The 26966-nt window shown below is 29.2% G+C and overlaps 7 protein-coding genes and 1 non-coding gene across 14 annotated transcripts in view; 3 read left to right on the plus strand and 5 right to left on the minus strand.

The window, feature by feature from the left end:
• Positions 1-26966, plus strand: part of glob1 (globin 1) — a 57680-nt gene that overhangs the window by 20387 nt on the left and 10327 nt on the right. The window contains exon 1 of one of the 2 annotated variants that reach the window (XM_075731796.1): positions 25765-25772. The exons of the other annotated variant lie outside the window; for it this stretch is intronic. The gene's annotated coding sequence lies outside the window, so the exon portion shown is untranslated. Of the gene's footprint in view, positions 1-25764; positions 25773-26966 lie in introns of those variants that run through there. 2 annotated transcript variants of the gene reach the window in all.
• On the plus strand, positions 54-1238 carry Mat1 (CDK-activating kinase assembly factor). The gene has a single exon (XM_047056605.2). It carries the CDS (start codon positions 78-80, stop codon positions 1086-1088), a length of 1011 nt encoding a protein of 336 aa, XP_046912561.1. The 5' UTR covers positions 54-77; the 3' UTR covers positions 1089-1238.
• On the minus strand, positions 1091-2690 carry LOC124493518 (uncharacterized). The gene is made up of 3 exons (XM_047056606.2): positions 2045-2690; positions 1256-1977; positions 1091-1194 (listed from the first exon to the last, which is right to left on the minus strand). Exons 1-3 carry the CDS (start codon positions 2688-2690, stop codon positions 1141-1143), a joined length of 1422 nt encoding a protein of 473 aa, XP_046912562.2. The 3' UTR covers positions 1091-1140.
• LOC142597583 (uncharacterized) lies at positions 3431-5489 on the minus strand. 2 transcript variants are annotated; one of them, XM_075731792.1, is made up of 4 exons: positions 4689-4851; positions 4412-4620; positions 3611-4335; positions 3431-3540 (listed from the first exon to the last, which is right to left on the minus strand). In XM_075731792.1, the coding sequence occupies exons 1-4, from the start codon at positions 4733-4735 to the stop codon at positions 3487-3489; spliced, it is 1035 nt and encodes a 344-aa protein (XP_075587907.1). In that variant the 5' UTR covers positions 4736-4851; the 3' UTR covers positions 3431-3486. The 2 variants fall into 2 exon arrangements, with proteins under 2 accessions (XP_075587907.1, XP_075587906.1); XM_075731791.1 differs by having other exon boundaries at positions 4412-5489.
• LOC124493571 (uncharacterized) lies at positions 5973-7511 on the minus strand. The gene is made up of 3 exons (XM_075731840.1): positions 6932-7511; positions 6153-6862; positions 5973-6081 (listed from the first exon to the last, which is right to left on the minus strand). Exons 1-3 carry the CDS (start codon positions 7509-7511, stop codon positions 6025-6027), a joined length of 1347 nt encoding a protein of 448 aa, XP_075587955.1. The 3' UTR covers positions 5973-6024.
• On the minus strand, positions 8175-11631 carry LOC124494269 (uncharacterized). Its single transcript, XM_075731841.1, has 5 exons — positions 10972-11631; positions 10204-10906; positions 9204-9349; positions 8492-8914; positions 8175-8434 (listed from the first exon to the last, which is right to left on the minus strand). Exons 1-5 carry the CDS (start codon positions 11606-11608, stop codon positions 8175-8177), a joined length of 2169 nt encoding a protein of 722 aa, XP_075587956.1. The 5' UTR covers positions 11609-11631.
• On the minus strand, positions 11749-26940 carry LOC124494268 (uncharacterized). Of its 5 annotated transcripts, none has more exons than XM_075731788.1 (2): positions 26902-26940; positions 11749-14476 (listed from the first exon to the last, which is right to left on the minus strand). In XM_075731788.1, the coding sequence occupies exons 1-2, from the start codon at positions 26902-26904 to the stop codon at positions 12044-12046; spliced, it is 2436 nt and encodes an 811-aa protein (XP_075587903.1). In that variant the 5' UTR covers positions 26905-26940; the 3' UTR covers positions 11749-12043. The 5 variants fall into 5 exon arrangements, with proteins under 5 accessions (XP_075587903.1, XP_075587899.1, XP_075587904.1 ...); XM_075731784.1 differs by lacking the exon at positions 26902-26940 and adding an exon at positions 20325-20972; XM_075731789.1 differs by lacking the exon at positions 26902-26940 and adding an exon at positions 16087-16107.
• On the plus strand, positions 23654-23789 carry TRNAK-UUU (transfer RNA lysine (anticodon UUU)). The gene is made up of 2 exons: positions 23654-23691; positions 23754-23789. It is a non-coding gene; the product is annotated as a tRNA-Lys (tRNA).

A 26966-nucleotide genomic window follows, 5' to 3' on the forward strand; every position in this document is an offset into this window, starting at 1 on the left:
CAATTTTCGCCGATTTTTTTTTTCGTTGAAGAATTTGATTTGATTTAAATTTTTTCATTTTTCTTCCAACAAAAATAATGGATAAAGAAACAAGATGTCCAAATTGTGGTACAACCAAATATGCCAATGTCAATCTACGTATGATGGTAAATGTTTGTGGCCATTCACTGTGTGAATCATGTGTTGAATTGTTGTTCGTCAAAGGAGCGGCTAAATGTCCAACTTGTCAAGTATTATTGAAACGTGTTCAATTTCGAATTCAACTTTATGATGATGAAACGGTGGAAAAAGATCTTGAAATTCGTCGTCGTTTAATCAAAGATTTAAGTCTAAAAGAAGATGATTTTGAAACACTTAGAGAATATAATGATTATCTTGAATTATTTGAAACATTTGTCTATAATTTAGCCAATAATATCGATGTAACGGAAACAAATCGTCTGATAGAACAATTTAAATCGGATAATGCTGCGAAATTGGCTAAAAGTAGAAATAAAATTTCCAAAGATATGGAACTGATACAACAATTACTTGAAGAAGAATTAATGGAACAAGGTAATCGTTCAATGATGTCGGTGGATAACGATGATGATATGAATCTTGCTGCGAAAAAAGTAGCACAATATAAAGAAAATTTATTGGATGCATTAGTTCATTCGGATATGCCTGCAGAAATAATATTGCGTACACATCAAAAACAAGCAGAAAATGAATTGGCCGCAATCGATGAAATGGAACAAAAACGACAACAAGACGCATTACGTATGAAACGACAACAAATGAATAAACAAAAAATCATCACATCAACCGGTGTTCGTTTAGGACAGAATGCGAAAATTGTATTCGATAAAGAATTCAATGAAATTCAAGGTGAACGTTTTGTTTACACGCCAATTAAAATGCCAAATGCTGGTCCACAATGTCCAACACCGGGAACAATCGAACGGAAACAATATATGCAACATGTCCGAATGGCTGGACCATCAGAATTGGCTGCTGGTTTTTTTCCCATCTATCCATGTCAACGTGCACTACAAGAAGCTATTATGGATCTGACATTTATACCACGTACAATGGAATCTAATTAACATCTGTGATCAAAATTTTTTTTTTATTTAATTTTTTTTCATCTTTATAATTTTATACAAACAATTTGCTGGAAAGCATTGTAAAACGGCCATAGAAAATGATTAACTAGGTGGTAAACAAAAATAAAAATTAAAAATTTTCCTAGTTGATTTTTTCATTTATTTACCTTAATGAAAACAAATTTCGTCAATACAGCTGTTGGCCCAATACGCATACCCCATGGTGTTTTATGGTGGATGATTCTTTCATAAAAATTCATTATCTGTAATTTAAAATTGATCGTACCATTGTCACCATCATTCATTACAATGGCAGTTTTTTGCAATGATGACTGGATTTGATTCATTTGTTGATTAAATTTTGATATAATAAACATTAACAATATGAGAACTGAATATTCTACAATCAACATATAGTACAACATGATTAGGAAAAAAAATTGACCATTTGTCATTTGATTGATTAAATGCAATGTAAATTGGCTGGATATGAATCCAGTGATCAATGCCAATAGAATTAATTTCGATGCATATTTTTGTATGCATTCAATCAATACGATTAAACGTGTATATAATGAAAATGAATGAATCAATCGTGTTTCGATACGATTTTGTTGTACAATTTTAATCAGAGATCTTGATCTGATAATGTTTGATTGATAAATAGCTAGACAATTATCGATATCACGGATCAATTGTTTGGATATTTTCATCAACGATATGAAAGTGAAGCAGCCAAGAAATATTGGCATATAGAAAATGATGAATAAATTTATACTTATGCAATAAAGATGAAAACAAATTGTTTGACAAATTATCTGCCATATCTGTCTAGTACGTAGGGATATATTATTAAATTTAAAGAATTGAATGCAAAATGAAAGTAAAACTGGAATAAAAAAAATTCGATAAAACATAAAATCAGTCGATTAAAACAATAAAAAATAAACACATACGATGACAAGGTTGTGCATATTGATTCAAATAGATGAATGAGTATTTATAATTGGAAAAATTTTTTCTAATTATCAAACGGCCATAATCGAATAGAATCAATGTGGATAAGGAATATTCAGAAAATTTTCTCGGTATCGTAAACAGAATCCGGTTATTGTGGTCAATTTCATTCCAACATTGTATCATTGTACGAAATTCTAATGATTTTCTACAATTATATGTATAATATGATGTAAACCATAACATTATTATACAAAATATTAACAAAAACGATAAATGTATGATAGCTATTTCACTAATATTAACCAAAATGACAAAAACATCACCAACGATGAAACGAATTGATTCTGGATAATCAATAAATTCAAAAGCCAGTGTTGAATAATAAAATGTTATAAATACGGTAATAGTAAAACGTATTCTTTCTCTGATTGGAAATGTAAATGCAGAATAATCATTGTCGATTGTTTTCAATGCATAAATGGACATATAATAATCATAGATTGAATCGAATTTTTTTGGTGAATATGAACTTAAAAACATTATCGATGAAAAATAATAAAAACGTTGCATAAAATTATTGAAAGCCGTGTAGAAAATGGATATAACCGGACGAATTTTCAAATAATTCATATGCATTTCCATCTTGAATTTTTCGATAAAATTTCTTGCCAAAATTTCCTATTGACAATTTAAAAGAGAGTCAAGAAAAAAATGAATCACGAGAAAAAAAAACGGGGATTCCTTCTAGTTAGAACGTGAAAATTGTAATGATTTGTCATATCTTGTCTTTTCAAAATTTTTCTTCTCAACCCGTTATAGACTTTTATTATTCCAATCATAATCGAAATCGAACCAAAAAAAAAAAAAAAAAATAAAGAGAAAACTTTTCTTTTAATTTTCTTTTCCATCAAACATAATAATGGATTGAATCGATTGGTCGACCAATCGATAAATTGAGTGGATAATTTATGCTTTCGAAACAAAAATTAAGCATTTCTTGATCTTATTATTCTAAATGTTGTTGAAATGATCGATAAAAAATATAAACGCATTAATCATATGAACTAAACAATGTACAACAATGATAAAAGTTTTATTTTATATGAAAGAAAAAAAAACAACAACAGATCCGTACACTGCTGGTGAAAGAATTCGTTTAGGACAGAATTCAAATTCAAATTAAAGAATTCAATGAAATTCAAGGTGAACGTTTGCCAAATGCTTGTCCACAATGTCCAACACCGGGTACAATCGAACGGAAACAATATATGCAACATGTGCGGGTGGAATTGACTGCTACTGGAGTCTATAAATGTCAACGTGCGCTACAAGGAGCTATTATGGATCTGACATTTATATCACGTACAATGGAATCTAATTAACATCTGTGATCTTTGATCAAATTTTTTTTATTTAATTTTTTTTCATCATTATAATTTTATGCAAACAATTTGCTGGAAAGCATCGTAAAACGGCCATAGAAAATGATTAACTAGATGGTAAAAAATGAAAATAAATGAAAATGAAAAATTTTCCTAATTGATTTTTTTTCATTTATTTACCTTAATGAAAACAAATTTCGTCAATACGGCTAATGGTCCGATATGCATACCCCATTGTTTTTTACCACTAATGATTCTTTCATAAAAATTCATTATCTGTAATTTAAAATTGATCCTACCATTGTCACCATCATTCATTACAATGGCAGTTGTTTGCAATGATGACTGGATTTGATTCAATTGTTGATTAAATTTTGATATAATAAACATTAACAATATGAGAACGGAATATTCTACAATCAACATATAGTATAATAAGATTAGGAAAAAAAATTGACCATTGGTCATTTGATTGATTAAATGCAATGTAAATTGGCTGGATATGAATCCAGTGATCAATGCCAATAGAATTAATTTCGATGCATATTTTTGTATGCATTCAATCAATACGATTAAACGTGTATATAATGAAAATGAATAAATCAATCGTGTTTCGATACGATTTTGTTGTACAATTTTATTCGCAGATTTAGATCTAGATCTGATGATGTTCAATTGATAAATAGCTAGACAATTATCAATAGCACGGATCAATTGTTTGGATATTTTCATCAATGATATGAAAGTGAAGCAGCCAAGAAATATTGGCATATAGAAAATGATGAATAAATTCATACTTATGAAATAAAATTGAAAACAAATTGTTCGACAAATTATCTGCCATATCTGTCTAGTACGTATGAATATGCCAAATTTAAAGATTTGCATGTAAAATGCAAATAAAACTGTGAAGAAAAACACAAAAAAAATCAGCTGATGATTAAAACAATAAATAAGAAAAAAAATAAAATAAAAACTTACAATGACAAGATTGTGAATATTGATTCAAATAGATGAATGAGTATTTATAATTGGAGAAATTTTTTCTAATTATCAAACGGCCATAATCTAATAGAATCAATGTGGATAAAGAATATTCAGAAAATTTTCTCGGTATCGTAAACAGAATCCGGTTATTGTTATCAATTTCATTCCAACATTGTATCATTGTACGAAATTCTAATGATTTTCTACAATCATATGTATAATATAATGTAAACCATAACATTGTCATACAAAATATTATTAAAAACGATACATGTATGATGGACATTTTGCTAATATCATCCAAAACGATGAAAACATCACCAACGATGAAACGAATTGATTCTGGATAATCAATGAATTCAAAAGCCAATGTTGAATAATAAAATGTTATAATTACGGTAATAGTGAAACGTATTCTTTCTTTGATTGGAAATGTAAATTCATTATAATCATTGTCGATTGTTTTCAATGTATAAATGCACATATAGTAATCATAGATTGAATCGAATTTTTTTGGCGAATATGAACTTAAAAACATTATCGATGAAAAATAATAAAAACGTTGCATAAAATTATTGAATGCCATGTTGAAAATGGATATAACCGAATGAATTGTCAAATAATTCATATATATACATTTCCATCTTGAATTTTTTTTTTTTTTTGCAAAAAATTTCGTATCGACCATCTAAAAGAGAGACAACGAAAAAATGAATCACGAGTCTGAATGAACCAGTGACTAGATGTACGATATGGATTCAGGAATGAAATAATTATAAGACAAATAATGATGTAGTTTTTTGCTCAAATAAAGAATTTTTTTTTTTTTGTTGCTGCGGGTAATAAAATCAATTAGTATATGGTTGACGCAAAAAATATCGATATTTTTCTCACACACACACACACACACACAATAATAGCAAAACTTAAAAAAAACCTGAGCCAGTATGGTAATGGAATGAATGTAGAATAGATGAGATAAAAATAACCAAAATTCCTTCTAGTTAGAAAATGGTGAAAATCACAATGATTAATTTCTTTTCGAAATTTTTCTTCTCAGCCCCCATTTATAGACTCACATAATCGAAATTGAACCAAGAAAAAAAACTTTTTTTCTCATTTTTTTTCCACATAATTAAACCCAATAAACGATTGACTCATTTATATCGGCCATTAATTGAGTCGATAAAATTTATGTTTTCAAAACCAAAAAAAAAAAAAATTGAGCATTTCTTGATTTTTTTTTTGCTGTTGAAACAATCGATATATAAGAACCAAACAATGTACAACTTTTGCTGGTGAAAGAATTTTTTTTTCTTTTCATGTACAAAGACAGAAAAATTCAAATTCAAATTAAGTAGAAAAACTAAAAATTTAAATTTAGTTTTACAATGAATGTGAAATGGTATGATGAATGTTTAAAAAAAACAACCCATTATGATGAAAAAAAATGACAAATGATGATTGACTTTTTTTTCCTACCCTTTGTGTTTTTTTTGTCGGAAAATTTCCATCGATTTCCCAAAAAGTTTTTCGTTTTCATGGCGGTACGTTTATCGATTTTTTTTTTGGCCATGTTTTTTTTGGTTGATGTCGTTTGTTAATTATTAATGACCAAATAATTTCTGCCAAAGCATTGTCACACGAGCATAATAGATGATAATCTGTACATATCCGACATATTTATTTATTTATAAATGTATGAATTGAAAATTGAATCAAAAAAAAAACTTACTTTGACGAAAATAATTTTATTCAACACCGTAATTGGTCCGATTTTTATGCCAAACGTTTTCAGATTGACCAAATAATAATAGATGATCATCATTTTGATTTTAAAACGATTACTGGATTTTTGATTCAATGCAATAACAGTACGTCTAATGTCGTATTGTATGGAATTTAAACGATAATTGTATGTAGAAATCATGTATGATAATAAAAACATGACAACATGTTCAAGAAACAATATGTAATATAGCGAAATCCAGATGATAATATTATCATTTTTCAGTTCATTTATCAAATGAATTGTAAATTGACTTGTAATATAAGTGAAAAATATGGCCCATAACATCATACGTGATGCATATGATTCAATCTGTTCAGTAGAAATGATTATACGGGTATATACATGAAACAATTTTAACAATCGTAATTGGATAAAAATATTTGATTGTTTAAGAATTTTTTCTGTTGCCATTTCATTTGATTGATATTTCCTGAGCAATGTGTCAATTTGTTTACGAATATTTTTTATTGTTTTCAATCCAAGCCATAGAATATATGCACTATATGTTAATGTTGAATAATAAAATGAAAATAAAAAATTCAAAACAATGCCCATCATTTGTATGGATATTGCACGTATTAAAATTTGCCATAATGGTCGTGTATGGATAAAATCTTCTAATCGAATGAAATGAATGAATAAATTGATGATAACTGATTGAAATGAAACGAAACGAAAAAAGACATTGTTATTGTGAAAAAAAAACAGAAACAAAAACTTACAATGAAAAATTTGTGTAATACAAAACAAACGATTGGAAAATTGTTTAAAATTTCTATTACTATCTGGAAGTATTTGATGTATGAAATTGAATAAAAGTATCGATGATTTTGTTAATTTTTTATATTTTTTTTCAAAATTTGGATCATCATCACGTTCATTAATATAAATTATCGTTGTACGATATGCATTCGATCGTTTTGTATGAAATAAATCATAAACAAGTAACCAACCGATTGTTAATGCAGACCAAGCAAACAGGGCAGAATTATGTATGAGATTGTCTGATTCACCAATTATGATGATGGTCAAATCGCCCAATAAAAAACGTTCAGTATCTGTATAATGGATTATATTCATACTGAATGTCATATAATAGATTGCAATGATGGTGGTGAGAAAAAAACGAAATTGTTCCATTCGTGGTAATGATAACATCAAACATTTTTTATAATCAAGCAACAGAAAATGTGTATAGAAATCAAGAATGGATGGATAATATTTTGGTGAATATGAACTTAGATAGAAACCAGATAGAATATTGTGAATATAATGCAGTGTTTGATCAATGTTTTCATTCATTTTTTTTTATCAATGTTTTGTAATGAAATCTCTGTGAAATGAAAATTATTTATCAACGATGATGATGATTTTGAAATTCTTTTCCCTTTTGTCATTCGTTATGGAACATTTGTTTTTTTGTTGTTGTTGTTGTTGTTTACGTTTGGTTTTGTTTGAGTTGGTTGCATTCATGTTCAGTGATGAATAAAAAATAAAGTTTTATGGAAAGTAAAAATTTTCTTCACCATTTTTTTTTCATTGTGAATTCCCAATTTATGTAATATTTTTTTTGTATCTAATAATTGTATTGATTTTATGGCCAAAAAGTTTTTCTTTTTCGTTTAATTTTAGCAGAAAAACCAATAATTTCATCATCATTATCGAAAAAAAAAATTCAACTCATGATGAATGAAAATAAAAAGTCAAAGTTCAATTTAATTTGAATAATTTTTCTAGATGAAGTTTTTTTTATTCAAAATAGTCAATTTCGATAATAATCGATCGATATATAGCATGATGATGATGATGATGAGAAAATTTTCATTTTTTTATTTTATTTTGTCAATTTAAACGCCAACATTGTGAAACGTGCATACAGTATGATGAGCTATTTTTTTTTTTTTTTTTTTTTTTTTGATGGATAAATCAAATTAAAAAAACAAAAAAAAAATGATTAATGAACACTTAACTTACACGAAAAAAAACCCATGTTGTCAACACTGTAATTGAACCAATTCTTATACCCCATGGTTTATTGCTAATCATACGTTCATATGTAGTGGCCATATAGAAACGAAAATGAAATGTGGCCATCCTGTTTGTATGATTTATTGTTTGCTGTATTGAAAAACGGATTGAATTGATTTTTGTATTCACTTTGGATACAAAATATGTAAACAATATCATTACAGAATAATCCAAAAATAGACAATAATAAAGCCAAACTTTTACAATATATTTTTCATTATGAAAATGTTCATTATAAACAATAATCATTTCACTTGCTAAAAATGTAGTGAATAATGCCGATAATATTAATCCGGATGCATAATTTTGTAAATCTTCATTGATTATAATCAATCGTACATACATGTTGAATAATGTTATTAATTTTCGTTCAATTATTGGTAATAATTGTAAACGTTTTATTGATTCAATTGTTTCATCATTGCATTCATCATTGGTCAATAGTCGTAATCGTCTTGTCCACATGATAATATTGAAACGTAATTGTTTGATGAAATTAAATGCCAACATTATAAACTGGCCACCAATCAATAATGGAAATTGAATGAATGTATAAGTGAAATTCAATAGGCTACAAATCAATTGCATTGTAATGGTACGCAAAATAATTTGCCATAATGGATGTGTATAATAGAATTGTTGCCAATCAACAAGATGTGCAACTATATTTAAAAACACTAAAGCCATGAATAAATGTGATTAAAATTCAACCAAAAAAAAAAAAAAAAGATTTAACCACAAAAAAACGATTCTTACGATAAAACGCGGCATTATAGCTATAGAAACGATCAATAGATTGTTTATGTTCAGCCACACGTATTGGTATTTTTTTATTTATATAATCAAGAAACATGATTGTCACATTTGAGTATACAGAATTTGGCCATTTTCTACGAAATTTATCCACAGTTTTTTCATTCGTTTCAATTGCTGTTTCATCATCATATAAATAAAGAATAATCGTACGAAATGCTAATGATCGATTTGTATTCATCGATGAATAAACAATAAATGTCACTGATGCTATTGTAAATGCAAGCATTATGCACAAAATTTTCGGTATTGTACTTGTTTGATCGCTAAAAAATAATACCAAATCACCAGCTATGAATCTAATTATGTCCGGATAATAATTGATTAAATCAAAAATGATGGCTACATAATAAAATACTACAATGAATGATAAAAAAAATTGAAATTTTTCCTTCACTGGCAACGAATTGATTAACAAACATTCTGTTGAATCTAGTAATAAAAATTTACAATAATGATCAAATATTGAACCACCAGAATATGAAGTTAAATAAAACTTTGATAAAATGTAATAGAATCGATGCAAAAAACGATCCAAATGAAATTGTATGATTGATTTATCGCACATGATGATTCTTTCATATATATACACACACATGAAACGGAAATGGAGAATCACTTGAAGAATTGTTGGACGACCGTTACAATGTCCAAACTTTTAGCAAATGATCCTCGGGATAGTGTTGATTCTTATCATTTTTAACTTTTTTTTTAAATTTTTTTTTATTATTTCTATAATCATATCGATTTCAATGAAAAACGGAAAAAACAAAAGTTTAATAATGAATGAATGAATGAATGAATGAATGAATGAATGAATGTTAAATCAATATTAGCATTTTAATTTATTTCTCGTTTCTCGCATATCGATCAATTTAGTTAAGCCACTCGTTCGTTTGTTGTTGTTGTTTTTTTGCATAATAAATGAGTTTAAAAGACGAAAACAAAAAAATTAGTCTGCGAGAAATTATTACATTCCATCATAATCATTTCGCCACATTCATTGAAACAATTTATTCGATAACATTGTGAAACGACAATAGATAATGATGAGCTAAAAAATTTTTCCGGAAATAATTCAATTATAGAATAAAATACGGATAAACAAAAAAAAAAAAAACAAAAAAAAACCTTTACCTTTACAAAAACGAACCGTGTCAACACTGAAAATGGACCAATTTTCATCCCAAATGGTTTTCTACTAACCATACGTTCATGGATGAACATTAAATGAAATTTAAAACGATCATTCGACAATGGATTTGTATGCCATATTGTTGCTTGCAGAACATATCTCAATGAATCAAGTTTTGCATTGAATTTCGCTATCCAATATGTTAATATTAACATATTTGAATAATTTAGAATTAGAAAATAATAAAACAAACAACGTAATAGATATTGATCAGCACGTATTTGTTGTAAACAATTCCAAATAAATTGATTGGTTACAAATGATATTATTGTTGATAGAATAATTAGTGGCGAAAAATATGGTATAATTTGTTCGGAAAAAATATTCAATCGCACATACATCATATATCTATGCAGGATAAGTTTTTCAATCAATATGTTCAATTTAACTGTCTGATTGTATTTGTGTTTACAATTCGAAGAAATCATTTGAATTTTGTTTATTGAATCCAAAAAATCTCGCCGTAACAAATTAATCGAACGTATACCATTCATAGTGATAAAATAGCCAATCATTATTGGACAATAGGCAAATATCAGTAGGAAATCGATCGATATGCATGTAATTTGAAAGCCAAAAATACGTCCTATAATTTGCCATAATGGTCGTTCATATATGAATTTGTCCATTTTGATCAGATGAGCTAAACAATTGACTATGACTTGTTTGGAAATGAAATCAGAATCAGAATTAACCAATTTTTTTTCTCATTTATTGAATACTTACAATGAAAAAATCTGGCCAGACAATAAAATTTATTGAATGATGATTTAAATTCTGTGATTTTCGGATCAAATCTTCGTCGCAAATAATTGAGAAGAATGATCGTAGATCTGGATAATTGTTTTTTATTCATTCTAATGGATCTATGTAAAACATAATGATTTCTATCAAATTCACGTAAATACATAATATATGTACGATATGCTTTCGATTCGTTTGTATTGAATGATTGATAAATAGTGAAACCAACGGTAAGAAATGCAAACGTCGTGAACAATGAATACGTACGTCGTAATGATGAACCATATTTAACTTCAGTAATTAAACTAAAATCACCAATCAAAAATTCAAATGTATCACCATAATGGATGAAATTATAGCCAGAAGTTGCATAATAAAATGAAATCAATATTAATAATGAAAAACAAATACGTTCCTGATAGGGTATTGCCCATATTAGCCATTTTTTGTTGGAACGATTATTATTATTATTATTATTATTGTTGTTGTCCTGTAATAGACAAAAATTGGTATGAAAATCAAAAATCGAACCATGTATATTGGGTGAAAAAGATTTCAAATAAAATGGCGATAATTGACAATAAATCCGGTATAGATAATTTTCCATTGATTCAGACATTTTGAATCAACTACACACACACACACAAAGAATTTTTCATCTAAACGTTTTTTTTGTCATTATTAGATGAATATATTCCATATTCTATGTCGCTTTGGTTACCAATAAAAAACAACAAGAAAAAAAAATTCCACAGTTAATTGAATGTGGTGATTAATTATTGGTTTTTTTTAATGAAATATTTCATCATCTTCAAGACAAGATCATTATAATTGTCATGTTTTTTGTTGTTGTTGGCTGTTGTTAGCTGTTGTAAGTAGTAGGTATGAAAAACAAAAACTTTTTGTCTGCCATTAATGATGATTGTGAACAAGAAAAAAATAAAAATTTGAAATTCCAAATAAAAATTTAACAATTAAGTGTGGATAACGTCACCACATAAGTTTTTTTGTTGTTGTTGTTGTTGGTGGTAAAGTTTTTTCCTTAATGTCATAATTATTGATTGAATGTTCCACCATGTAATATTAGAAATGAATCTCGTTTTATATTGAATAATGGATGACTTTTACCCAGTTTATGGCTAAATTTGATTCTTGAACGTTTTTTTTCACGTTCAAAATCATGTAAATTAATACGACCATCGGTAAAACGAAATATTTTTGGCCATGACACTAAACCACCAGTGGTTGGAAAATTCGTATCAAATTCATTACCAGTAGGTATAATTTCATTAGCAAATATTGACGATGATGGTGGTGGTGGTGGTGGTGGTTGTGGTGGTGGCTGTACTGCTCCCGATAACTGTTTACCACCACCGGTTAATCTTCGTTCCATTGGTGCATCTAAATCACCGATATCATTATCAATATGATTTGAATGAAGTGATTGCGGTAGTGGCGGCGATGGTGCTACTGGTGGTCCATTAGATAATTGTGCCATAAATTTATCAAAAAATAATGGCATCATCTGATGTAATGTTTGTGGAAATCCTTGTTGATTAAAGATGATTTTATTTTGTTGTTGGGGTGGTGGTGATACCATCATTTGCTGTTGTAATGATGGTTTGTTGTTGTTGTTGTTTTGATTCACATTTTTTGGATGAAAATTATTCTGTCCACTATTATTGACACTGTTGTTATTTTTGTTTTTGTTGTTATTCTTCAACCGTGATGGCTGAAATTCATCATCCAATTCAAGATCGTTGATCGACACATCCTCTTTGGAAAGACCACGATTGTTATTGTTGTTCATTTTAAATGAATTAAAATTTCGACCACGAGGCGGCTCAAGCATTTCACCAAATCGACGTTTAAATTCTTTTTGATTTCTGTTCGCATTCACATTCGATTCATCATTCAATCGTCGATCATCATCATCACGTTTATCAATTAAAGAATTATCATTATTCTCAATAATTTCCACCATTCCACCAGCATCAGTAACATTGGGTCTGGTTAATATGAATCCTTCATCATTACTAAGTAATGGTAAACGTTTATGAAACATCATCATCATTAAACGTTGATGAGAATTCATTGGATCACGTTGATTAGCTGGTTCGTTGATGGGATTTTCGATAATCAATGGCGATGCCGTGGTCAGTTTCATCAATCGTCCAGATGATGGTGTAACAATAGACGATTGATTCATTGTCGATTCTGTTCGTGTCAAACGTTTCAATTCAATCACCGGTAATGACCATTGTGGTTCATTGTTATCATTTTTATTACGACGATGATGATGATGTTGAGCATCTGATAATTTTTCTGGATATTGAAGATGATTAAAATTGTTTTGATTATTGAATACAGGACGACGATTATTGTGATTTGTAGTTCGCCGTACAAACGGTCTTAATACATGATCACCAGAGTTTGATGTTTGCAAATATTGGCTACGTTGTTCAACATCGTCCAATGTTTGTATTGTATTCGAATTGGATTGTGTAATTGGTGATGATACGAGATCAGATAATTGATGATTAAACGCAGTACCATTATAATGATTTGTATAAATAACTCGATTTGTATTCGGTTCGATCAATTTTGTCATTATAAACATTTTTGAACGAAGATCAACTTCATTCGATTTGGCATTTATTGTCAATTTTTTCGGCTGATTATTAATTGAATAATAATGATTCAATGGAAATGATTCTGGTGGTGGTGGTGGTGGTGATGGTGGTGGTAAAACAATCGATTTTGGACCATCAATCGATTCACTAGAATCTAATGGCATTATAATGGTTCCTAAATTGTGGCCATCATCATAATCACCATCATCATCATTGTAGGTTTGATTATAATGTGTTGTATTTACATCGACACTATCTTCAAACACAAGATCAACATTTAAATCACTAAATTGTTTTAAATTCGGTGACATTTTTGTTTTGTGTTTTGTTTTATTATTTTTTTTTACAATTTGATAATTGGCTTGTTTATCATCATCGTATTGATTTTGATGAAAAATATCACTATTATTTTTTTCCATTACAATTGGCAATAGATTTTTTGGTTCAACAATAAAAGTAGTGGTAGTTTTAGCCTGTGATGGACGTATCAATCGATGATTGGAATTTTTTTTCATCATATGATGAAAATCTTTAATAATATTTTGTTCATTGTTTATCGATTGTGAAATTCTATCATTCTGATGATTATGATGATGATGATGATTATTGGAGAATTTTTGTCCAAAAACAGTAACAAAATCATGACTAAACAAAATTATCATTATGATTAGAATCAATATTGATGATGATCGGTATGATAATGATGATAATAATGGCCGTTTTTGATATCGATGATTTTGATGATGATGATGATGATGATGGTAATAATGATGATCATGATCATCATCATCACCATTAATTCGATTACATGATTCAATCGGAAACATTGATGGTGATGGTGAATTTTTTGGATACTGGAAAAAAAACAAAGAAAATTAAAATTAATAAACAAACGAAGAAAAAAAAATGATAAATGATAGAGTTAATAATGATGTGATGCACAATAATTGTCAAACACACATAGTCGTTTTTTTTTGGTTTTTTTTTGTCAACGACGATAATTGGTTAAATTAAAAATTTTTTTCTTTCTCGTCATCGTCAATTATACATTCAAGGAAGATGAATGAATGAATGAATGAATGAACGTCGAACACAGAGCAAAACAAAAAAACGTACCACAACAACAACAACAACAACAACATGGAAATGGGAGCCATTTTCATTTATAAAATGATGATGATGGTCATCATCATCAATGATGATAATGGTCAACACAGGTAGTCAACAACAACAGCAGCAGCAGCAGCAGTAGCAACGATTTAAAAATACGGATGAGATTAAGACAAGCCACAAAACGATAAATAGAAATATGATAATTTTTCTTTTTTTTTTGAGAAAAATGATCATCAACGAAAAATTTTTGTTTTGTTTTGTTTTCGTGAGAAATTAATTCATTTTTTTCGGATGATGATGTATTATAATGGCTAAAAAAATGATTTCCATGTGTGTGTGTGTGTGTGTGTGAACCAAAATGACTTTTTTACTTTGTTTCATTTTTTTTTCTTTCTTTGATGATGATTCAATTGAAACGTTGTATAAATGAATTCAACGATATTATGATCATAGAAATGAACGTGTACAAAATACATAAATATTACATTACATACATACATAACGCATCGAGGACAATGATGAAAAAGGAAAAAAAATCACCAACAGGATCATGAAAGACGATTAGCATCAACAACAATTTTGAACCGTTTTTTTTTTTTGATTACCGTGAATCATCGAATTGTATCAAACATGACAACAACAACGATGATGATGGTGATGATTTTGGCCATCATATCATCATCATCGCCACACAAACAAGTTGGTCAATGTTGAATTTTTCGTTTTTTTTTGTCCGAATTTAACTTTTCGCTTAGATTTCGCAAAAAAAACTCCATTTAAAAAACTATAAAATTTTTTTCGATGATCTTGAAAATTGTGTCTCTAAAGAAATAAAACAAAAAAATGAAAAACAAAACAATTGAAAATGAACAGGCCAAATGAAAATGGTTTTTTGTTTCTGTTTTGTTTTCGCGTAAATTTTATGGCCCATAATTAGTCAACTTGACACCTATCATCGTCATCGTCATCATCGACAACATTTTTTTGGCATGGCATTGACTCATTTGACCAAAATTTGATGGTGAAAACACACACACACACACACACATGGTGAACAACTAACAAACAAAAAGCCTAAACATTCGATCAATAGACAATGAATGAATCATTTGGAAAATGAACAAAATTCCAAAAAAAAACAAAAACTAAAACGAAATGAAATTTGGCCATGAATGAAAAATCATTTTTTTTCACCAATGCCAATTATTAACAAAATAAATGATTCACATTCAATTCAGCCAGTGAAATTGGATCATCATCATCATTCAAACGGATGCTTTGAATTGAATTGAAATTTCATTTTCATATTTCTTTCTCCCTTTATCTCTCATCACCTTGTTTGTTTTTTTACCTTGTACGATGATCATCAGTCGACCACATGCTGTTGTTGTTTTTAGCAATTTTTTTTCATTTTTTTTTCTCTTTCTCGTTTACCATTCACCATGAGTCTTCGACATTCACAACATGATCATGGTGTAGCCATCATCAAACTGATGATGTTCATGATGTTCATGATGATGATGATACAGAGAAAACATATTCAGATATCAATGTGGATATGGATTATGAATTTTTGTGATTAAAAAGATTTTTGATGATGATGAAATGATAAAAAATGAGAAACTTTACTGGAAACGTTGTTTGTTTGTTTGTTTTTTTCATTTCCACGAAAAATTCCACATCTGACACAATAGATTAGCATCAAAATCAGATGGACAGCAAAAAAAAAGAGTTCATGAACTTTATCATGATGATAAAAAAAAGTTCAAATTTCAATCACAAAACAGATTTTTTTTTCTTGTTACTAGGTAGGCGGTGGATGAAATGAAAATGCCAAATACGAATCATTGTCGAAAGTCACGATAAATATGATTCAATGAAAAAAAAGAAAAAAAAATTTCATGATTCCATCTCCATTTCATTCAATATAAAATTTGAATTAAAATGAAATAAATTCAAATGCAAAAAAGAAAAAAATTCGTTCATGTTCCACATCACAAGGGATTTTATTATTACCATCAAATATGCAAATTGAATGATGATGATGAAGAAACAAAAAAAAAATCAACACCACTACTACAAACATTCCGGAAATGGATGATAATAATAATAACCATCATAAATGATCTGAAACATTACAGAAAAAAAAACAAATGAAAATCGTATCGTAAACATGGGAAATGAATATCAATTAGTTGAAAGATTATGGTGATGATGATAATGATGATAATCGCTGTTGCATCACAATCACCATCATCATCAAATCAGCTGAGCCACAAAACAAAGCCATCATCATGATCACAAAATGTACATTGATCCATTGTCCGATATCATGCTGATATATTCGTATTTAATCTGTGGTCAGCCAATGAAGTTTATTTTATTGTGTGTGTGTGTGTGTTCATGTTGATCAAATCCTTCAAAACTTCAAATCAAACAAAAACAAAGCAGATGTTAATGGTAAGTGTAAAGGGATCTTTTCTTTTTCTGTAGACTAATGATGATAGATGATGAATTTTTTTTTGTTTCTTTTTCTTTTTTGGATTCATTTATCCGATATTATTATTATTATGGAAATATGCAAAACACACGAATTCTATGAATAAAAACAACAACGACTGCAATACAAGGTGAATACAAAATGAAATATTCAAACAACAGAAAAAAAAACTCTAAACGTGTGCAGTGTTTGTGTGTGTGTGTGTGCTGCAAACATTGTGGTGGACAAATTGTCGTGGTTTTTTTTCCTATAAATATGATGGACTTTGATTCCGATTTTTTGTTTTCCAATTGGCTTGACATTTTTTTTTGTTTGTTTGTTTGTTCAAAATGACTATATTTAGGCATATTGTGTGCGTGTGTATGTATTGATCATTTGACATCGATCATAATCGATTGGAAACATTTTCATCATCAACAACAACAACAGAAAAAAATGGACTATTGATTAAACAATAAACACAAACAAGCAAACGGACACACACACACACTGCACACGTCATGAATTTGAATAAACAAAACAAATCAAAAAAAAAAATTCGTGAGATTCGATTCATTCATTCATTCATGGACAAACCACGAGATACAAACAAACGACAAACCAATGGCAGAACCACACACACACACACACACATGTATGCATATTTATGATTGTTTCGATTGATTTTTTTTTAATGAAAAATAATGATAACTGAACAGCAATCTGAAAAGGTAGACAGGTTTCATCGATAAAATTGATAATAATTTATTTTTTTTCTATACCCCGAAAAAAATGGGGAAAAAAGTCTATGTAAGCCACGCATTTTACGGACACTTTTCCATCCCCTGCCTTACTGTTGCTGTACAAAATTTGCCATTTTTTCCCGCTAGGATTTTTTTCAATGTATATATGAAAGAAAAATCAAAACAAAAGAAAAAAAAACAAAAACCAATAAGGAAACATGACAACACACACACATAAACAAACAGACTGGCAGACAAAAGTCAAAAAAAAAATAAAAAAAAATTGGATGAATAAAGGCTCATTTAACTTTGATGAATGATTGAATGAATTTTTTTTTCCACATTTATCGATAATTATTTCTTCTCTACAATAAATTCATCAATAGATATATCTCACGGCAAAACTGAATGAATAAAAGAAAAAATCCATATGTGTGTGATTGAATCGATTTAACAAAGAAAAAAAAATGAAATGAAATGAAATGAAAAATGTTTTTCTCTCAGCTGATGTGAATTGAAAACATTTTTTTTTTTCGTTGTTGTTGTTGTTGTTGTTGTCATCTTCAATGGTTGACTTATCCCGGTGATTATGGCAATGATGATGATGATGATGATCCATTCAAGAAACATCTTTGAACTAAATAATGATGATGGCTAATCCTTTGTGTCCACTATTCGTGTATGTACAAACTGTCTTTTTTTTTTTTTTGCTTTTGATCATAAAAAAGAAATCAAGAGAATCATCATACATTTATCGCAATTATCATCATCATTTTTTTTCTCATTGTTCGGGTAGCTCAGACATAGACAGTAAAAGATAAGCCATATGTGTTTGGTCATCATTGTAATCCGAATGAATTGGATATACATGGAAAAAAAAGGTGGCAAAATAAACTTATGATGATGATGATGATGATGACAAAACGGACAATGATGATGTTGGCCTTTATTGGAAAATTGTAATGTTTTTTTTTGGATATGCTAAAATGTTATAAAAATTCATCATCATCACATCACATACACTATTCAGTATTGGAAAAAAAAGTGATGAACCTTATCATCATCATTCTCAACGATATAATCATTATGAAGACTAGGATGATGATGATGATGATGATGATAATAAACGGGCATTTAGATTTGTTGTATAAAGTTCCACTCTTTTTTTCTTGTATATTATATAGTGGATGGTTGTGAAAAAAAAAGAATGAAAAAATTACAACTGTCGATAAATGATGGTGTTGGTGGCGGTGGTCAACAACAACAGCAACAACAAGTTTCAGATTCAACAAGTTTTACATTCAACAAGTGTCTGTTTGTTTGTTTATTTGAAACATTTTTATTTACAAACCACTTGTTGTGTTTTTTTTCTGGGAACAATTAAAACAAAAACAAACAGATGAAATGATGCAGCAAAAAAAATGGCTGATGATAAATCTTTGAAGAAAAAAAAAATGCTTTCAAACAATGATCGATGATGTTTGTGTGTGTGTGTGTGTGTGCGTGTGTAATTTGGGTGAAAGAAATGAAAAAAAAAATTTCAATCAAAAAAAAAACTTGAACTTTTCAAAAAAAATTTTCAAAATTTTTTCGTTCAATAACGAAAATCGGATCATGGAGAAAACAGTGATCATCAGTTTGAATTTAATCAATTTAAACTTTTGAAAAAAGCAAAAAAAAAAAACAAACAAACAGACAGAGAGATATTTTGTTGTTGTTGTTCACCACCACTAACTACAACAACAACATCCAATTTGACCTTAGACAAATAATAATAATTTGTTAATTATGGATGGTTATGGTTTATGTTTTGTTTTGTTTTCAGCATTTGACTCTTTTTTTTCACTTCATCATCATCATCATCATCAAATTATGTTCATCGTGCATCGACATTTTTTTGTGATGGTCAAAATCAAATGTAACGAGAAAGAGAGAAAAAAAATTCCAAGATGAAAGTGTTGTGGAAATCAAAATCCAAACGAATCGAATCAATTTTCAAATCATCGATATTTGACGAATTTGATTCAAAATTTAAAATACGGAAATTTATCGATATGAACAATCATCATTCACATCATCATCAGGATCAAAATTCACTGATGATGATGATGATGATGATTTGACGACAAAACAAAACAATGGCAACAGGAAACAAACAAAACAGAAAAATCATTTGAATCAAAATTCCAAAAACCATTATTTTTTGTTGGAGAAAAAAAAAGAAAATCAATTTCTCCATCCATTCATTCGTAGCTCGATTGATTGATTTCCAAGTGTAGATGATGATGATGATTCAACATTGCATCATTAAGCTGGGAAAAATTTTGAAATTTTTTTTTTTTAGAAACAAAAAAAATCATGACTTACCTGATGTTGATTTGTCAATATAATGGAAAAATTTTGCTGTTGTTGTTGTTGTTGTTGTCCGGATAAATTGTTGTCGAAACAACTACAATGGTCATCGTTTTCGTTGTCGTTGACGTTATCATGATGATGTTGATTATGGCGATTTTGATGATTTCGATGATGATGATGATGATGACCATCATTCGATTTGAAATTTGAATTTAAACATTTTCTTCGTTTATCTTTATAATTATGATATGATGCAACCATTATTGACATGATCGATGTTGACAATGATGATGATAATGTTGCTGTTGTGATCATCATCATCATCATCATCATCTTATAAATTTAAAATAAAAAACCAGAAAATTTCATTTGGTCAATATGGATCATCATCGTCATTGCATTCATATTTTCACCAAAAAAAATCACACCAACAAATCACCAGACACACACACTGAAACAAAATTTACTCTGAAAAAAAAATTCCATCAACAAGTGGATGAAAATAACAAATGACAACAGATGATAATCGAGATTATGAATTGAAAAAAATGAATTTTTTTTTGTTGTTGTTGTGATATGAATCAACAACAATCACGAATTAAATGAAATGATGAATGCTGCCATTTTACTTGTTGTTGTCATACATGGCAGCAGCAGCAAGTGAATGAATGAATGATTTGAAGCAACAACTGGCTGTGATATGATGTGCACATTCAACAAAAAGTAGAAGGAGAAGAAGAAGAAGAAAATCAAAAGAAAAAACAATAAAATGAACGAAATGAATGGGAAAAAAAGGGACCAAACTTTTTTTTTCTGAAAAGAAACAAGGCGTGTATATTATATATGTGGAAGAAAAATTTTCTTTCAATGCCTGTATGTTGTTATTCATACAATGAATGTGTAAGTGTGTATGTTGAGCATCATAATGATTTTGGATTTTAGAGAAAAAAAAGAAAGAGAAAGATGTTGTTTTGGAACACACACACACACACACACACTTGAAACACATGAATGAAAATCATCATCAAATCATCATCAACACAAGATTATAAATGATCAGGATGATGATCAATTCATCCACGAATTTGTGAATGTTTTTTTTTCTCTCTCTTTTTCCTTTGAATATCATCACCAACAAAATCAATGAATTTGGATTCTTGTCTTCAAATTGATGATTGTGATTGTGTTTTTGTTGTTCATACATGTATGAGAGACAAATGTAACAATATATATGAATGGATGACCGAATACACAATAGAGTGGATCATCATTAAATAATTTTCGTTTTTTTTTTTTTTGAAAAAAAAAGATAATCATATCAAATCATAATGTGATGGTTTTATTTTCATTTCTTGTTTGATACAATCATCTGTTTTTATTCGATTGTTCTGTTTGTCTATTGTGTGCGCACGTATAATGATGTTTGTTTTTGTCTTTTGTACTTTATTTTTGTATTTTTATAGTCGATTGTTTTCTCAAGATAATTGGAAATAAACAAACAAACAATGAAAGATTGATGTTCTATTCTACCATTCACATATATCATATCATCATAATAATATAATTAAGCTTCTAGGTTTGATTTGATTTTTGAATTCAGATGTATTTCGATTTTTGTATTAATAATTTCCGTGAAATAATTTTTTTCCCAGTTTATACGTTGCTAGTTATTCATCATGATGATGATATGTATAAAACAGATGATTTTTGAACAACAGCGAAAAAAATAGCGATGGCTTAAAATAGCGAATGAAGAAAATAGAGAAAGCCAAAAATAGCGAATGAAAATACGTATACGAAAAGAGCGAAAGTAATCAAAATGAATTTTTGAATATCAATCAATCAATTTAGTTTAGTTTAATTTAGGTTAGGTTTTTTTTAAAATTAAAAATGAAATTTTATTTAATCAAATATAATGATCGGCAATGGCCAATCAATAGTATCAACAATACAAAAATTTTAAACAAGATTAAACATCATAATCATGATGTGAGGCGAAAACAATGATGATGGATCCAGACAAATGATATGCAAATCCAGGTGGTGAAAGCGATCCAACTGGAGGATCGTAAAGCCAGTGATGATGGGGAAGGGTGATGGTGGGATTGATGGATGATGAGATGGTTTCAACACCATGTAAACAAATTTTTGATGAAATATAAACACGAAAATTTCCAACGTCATACACAAAGAAAATTTCGAGTGGCAAATTGGCTGAGGTTAGGTGGTCTCAATTCATTAGATTAATCCAAACCTCACCGAAGGTGACTCATTCAAAAACAACGCTAAGATTCCATAGAACGCAAAGCAACATTTTTGCAGGAATTTCGGTTGATAATTTTATCATATTGTCTCCTGGAAATTGGAGCAGGTAGGTAGATCCATCAATCCACAAAACATCTCCATCCCGCTGTAACCAACACCAATACATCGCATGGCAAACAGCAACCTTTGCTTCACTTCATATCCTTTGTTTCGGAATGTGTTTAGGAAGTTGCAAGAAGGGGTGGACTTGGTTCCACATTCACAAGAAATCGTAATCTTAAAACCATGTCCTTCAATAGCAGTCTCTTGAAATGTGATATCCCCATCGCATTACTTGCATATGACCTTCGTCATCAAGTGATTGAGAAAAGACCATAAATCCAAAATTCGATATCCGAATTTCGTTTCTTTGTAAACCCAGCACCGCCGTGCATCCCTTTCGAACTTTTTTGTCTCAAAAAAAATCCGACGATTCATAATGATTTAATCAACAAACAAATAATAAAAAAGTAAAAAATTCACAAACAAAAAATCTACGAGGAAAACAAGTAATGGAAATACGATTGAAAATGTGCTTAGCACACAGAAGTCAGCTGCACTGCAATAAAATACCACTACATAAAAATTGTGACTTTCTGCGCTTTGAAATTCCATAACTCAGCCAATTCGGCCCACAGCACCATCTAGAAACACTCTTTCAAATAAGCCAAAAAATCGGTTTCTTAATGTTTCAACACTTCCAAACCCCCTTAAATTGAATTGTTCAATCCATATGTTAAATCACTTTCGCACTTTTCGTATACGTATTCGAATTCGCTATTTTCGTTCAGTCGCTATTTTATTCAGTCGTTATTTTCGGCTTTTTCGCTATTTTGGGTCGGAATCCACGCACACTTGTTGTTGTTGGTAAAATTATTTTATGTATCTGGATCGGTCATGTTTTGTTGTTGTTGTTGTCGTTTGATATTTTCTCCTTTCGTTGCCTATAGAAAGGTCTCAAATTGACCCGATTGGGTGATAAATGACGCCGGTCATTTTGAAACCGGATGTCCGTCAATTCGTGATCAGATATGAACGCCGGTGTATTTCAATTGGTTAGAATGTCCGGCTTTTATTTCTGTACAAAAGTGGGTGTTGGTGTTTAAATTAACACTATAATAGTTACAGTAACCGGAAACCGGAAGGTTTTGGGTTCGAGTCCCAACATCGGCGTTTTTTTTGTTGATTTGATGTCAAATCAACTGTTTGCTGACGATGACGATGAAAAATCATGGATTCGAGTTCCAGCATCGACGTTTTTTTTTTTGGTAGATCTCAAATCAACCGTGTGTGTTGACGATAAAAAAAAATTAAGAAATTCTATACACGAACGTATAATTTAAAAAAATTCAAAAGAAAAAAACTGATCGATATATTTGCATTTTGAATATTAATCAAAAAAAAAAAAAAAAAACAAACAATCCACAAATATATGATCGACGATGACCAATGTCCAGATCTGAAATTGATGATGATGATGATGATTGTTATTTTCCATCATCGACATCATTATATTATTAACCATCACACACACACACACACGCACACAGCACCAAAATGAAAGATGAATGGTCAGCACATAAGACAGAAAAAAACAATTTAAACAGATCAACATGACAACACTCACACACACAAAAAAAAATCTCAATTCAAAAACAACGATGAATGAATGAATGAATAAATGAATGATAAAGATGCTCCACTTTAGATTGATGATTTATGATTTGATTGTTAATCAAGTGTGTGTGTGTGTGTGTGTGTGCGTTTGTTTGTTTTTTTTTCATTTCTATTGTTGTTGAAATACAAACGAAATATCCGAAACAAAAACAAAAAAAAATTCGCAACAAAAACGTATTGTACCTCGATTTATCATCATCATTAATTACAAATGATAATGTGATGTGATCACAAAAAAAAACAAAGGTTTGATTTATAATAGAAATTACCAAATTGAATTGAAAAAAAGTCGTAAATTTTCGTTTTGTTTCGTTTTTTGTGAATTTTTTTTTTTTTTTTTTTTTGATTGATCGAATAAGTATTTCACATTGAACAAACGATGATGATGATGATTTGTAAATTACAATAAAAAAAATTGTTGAACACCGTCGACGACGACGACGACGACATCTATCAATCGATCAATCAATCAGTCAATTAATCAATCATAATCAAATCAAAATAGCTATAATAATGATAATATAATAATAAAAATGATTGATTGATTGATAAAGTGATCAACATCATTATCATAATAATAATAATAATAATAATTTGTGATAATAATTAGATTATCAATCATCATTCATTTTGATTTTCCAATTTTTCATCATCAACTTTTATCAGATCAGGAAAAAAAAAGACAAAAACAAAACAAATTCCCAGAAATCATGGAATGGAGATATGGAAAATGCAAAATAATTTTTACGGAAGAGAACAAAACATTAGATGTAGCCTAGTTTTGTTTTTTTTTTTTTGCCATCATTCATATCCATGTATCCATATCACATCGTTATATGATTTTAAGGTTGGACACCACCACCATTATCATGTGTGTGTGTGTGTGTGTGGCGTTATGGAAAATGCCAAACGAAAAATGGCCACACATCATCATCATCATCATTATTCAACCACCAAATTTTTAAAGATGATCATCATCACCAGTATTATTATTATCATATTCAAAACACAAATATCAACAACAATTCAATGAAAAATTTTCAACGCCTTATTTTTGTGCACTTTTATTTTCATCATATTGATACCGATGATTATGATGATGATGATGATGATGATGATAAAGATAACGATCCTTTTTTTTTCGTTGACCATTTACACCATGGTTTATCCATGATAATAATTTTTGGGCTAATGATAAAGATCACCATTACAATAATAACAACAACAACAACAAAACAACAACAACACAATCAGATCATCAAAATTCATATTGTAATTGAATTATATTCACAAAATTTTGTTGACAATGAAGGGATGATAAAAAATTGCTTTTCCGGTATATAGACGGGATGAATTGATTTAATATCCATCTATCATCACCATCCCTATTCATCATTATCTTCATCCGCGTGCACACACACACACATACATACACAAAAGAATCTTTATATGAATGACCGACAGAAAACAAAACAAAACGAAAAAAAAAAAAATTTAATTCATTTTCATTGTATACGTGCGCGCGTTCATCACATCAAAATCATCATTATCATCATCATTGTATAAAGAATGGATCAAAATGATAATGATGATGATGCGAGAGAGAGAGAGAGAGAAAGAAATTGTAATTGAATTCAATGAAAAATGTCTACTACTAGAGTAGAGCAAAAAAGATGAATTGAATTAAGGAAATTCAATATGATGATGATGATGATGATAATAATAATAATTACTATTGTCTGATAATGATGTTGATGATTTTAGTATTATTTGGTTATGATGAAACAATCTGTATCGGAAAAAATTCATCATCATCATCATCCAATAGGTGTGTCTGTGTGTGTGTGTGTGTATGCAGATTGTTCCGTGTGAATGCAAAAATATTTTTCTAAAATACGGTAATTGCCTTGATCATCATTAGACATATGACGACGTGTACAAAAGTTCGTTTTTTCTTTTCCTAATTAATTTGAAAAAAAAATTGTATCATCATCATCATCATAATCATCTTCAAAACATGAACAAAATTGATTTGTGTGCGTAATTATTTTTTTCTGCTCCCTTTATACTTGTTCCTGGACACACACACACACACACACACACACACACACACACACACACTAAATAATTTGATGATTCGCATTAAAGAAAAAAAAAATTGAACTCGCGTGCCTGAACAAACACACACACACACACACACAAAAAAAGTAGACAACTTTTTTTCTGACCTGACCTTATGGATTATTTAACAACAACGAAAAAAATTTCAATGTCGTAAATGATGATGATCATCGTACAAAAAAAAAAATCATGACTATTTTTTTTCTCCTACTTCATCTACTACCATGAAATGTCATCAATGTGTCACCTGTGTGCGTGTGCGTGTGTGTGCGTTTGAATCCCATTTGTCATCGACCTGTAAACAAATATAAAATTTGATTTTAAAAAATGAAAAAAAAAATTTTTTCTTGTTGTCCATTTTGGAACAATGCCGTTGAGGTTTGTTTTTTTCCAATTTTGGTTTGGTCTGGTTTCACACACACACACACACAAACGAATTTGATGGGAAAATTTTTTTTTTTCATTCACAAAAAAAGGTCATATTTACCATGTCGAATGCGGCAATCCTGTTTGTTTGTTTGTTCAATCGATCCAATGACACACGCACACACA

Source organism: Dermatophagoides farinae, chromosome 6 (assembly GCF_024713945.1).
Source record: "Dermatophagoides farinae isolate YC_2012a chromosome 6, ASM2471394v1, whole genome shotgun sequence".
NCBI classification, from domain to species: domain Eukaryota; kingdom Metazoa; phylum Arthropoda; class Arachnida; order Sarcoptiformes; family Pyroglyphidae; genus Dermatophagoides; species Dermatophagoides farinae.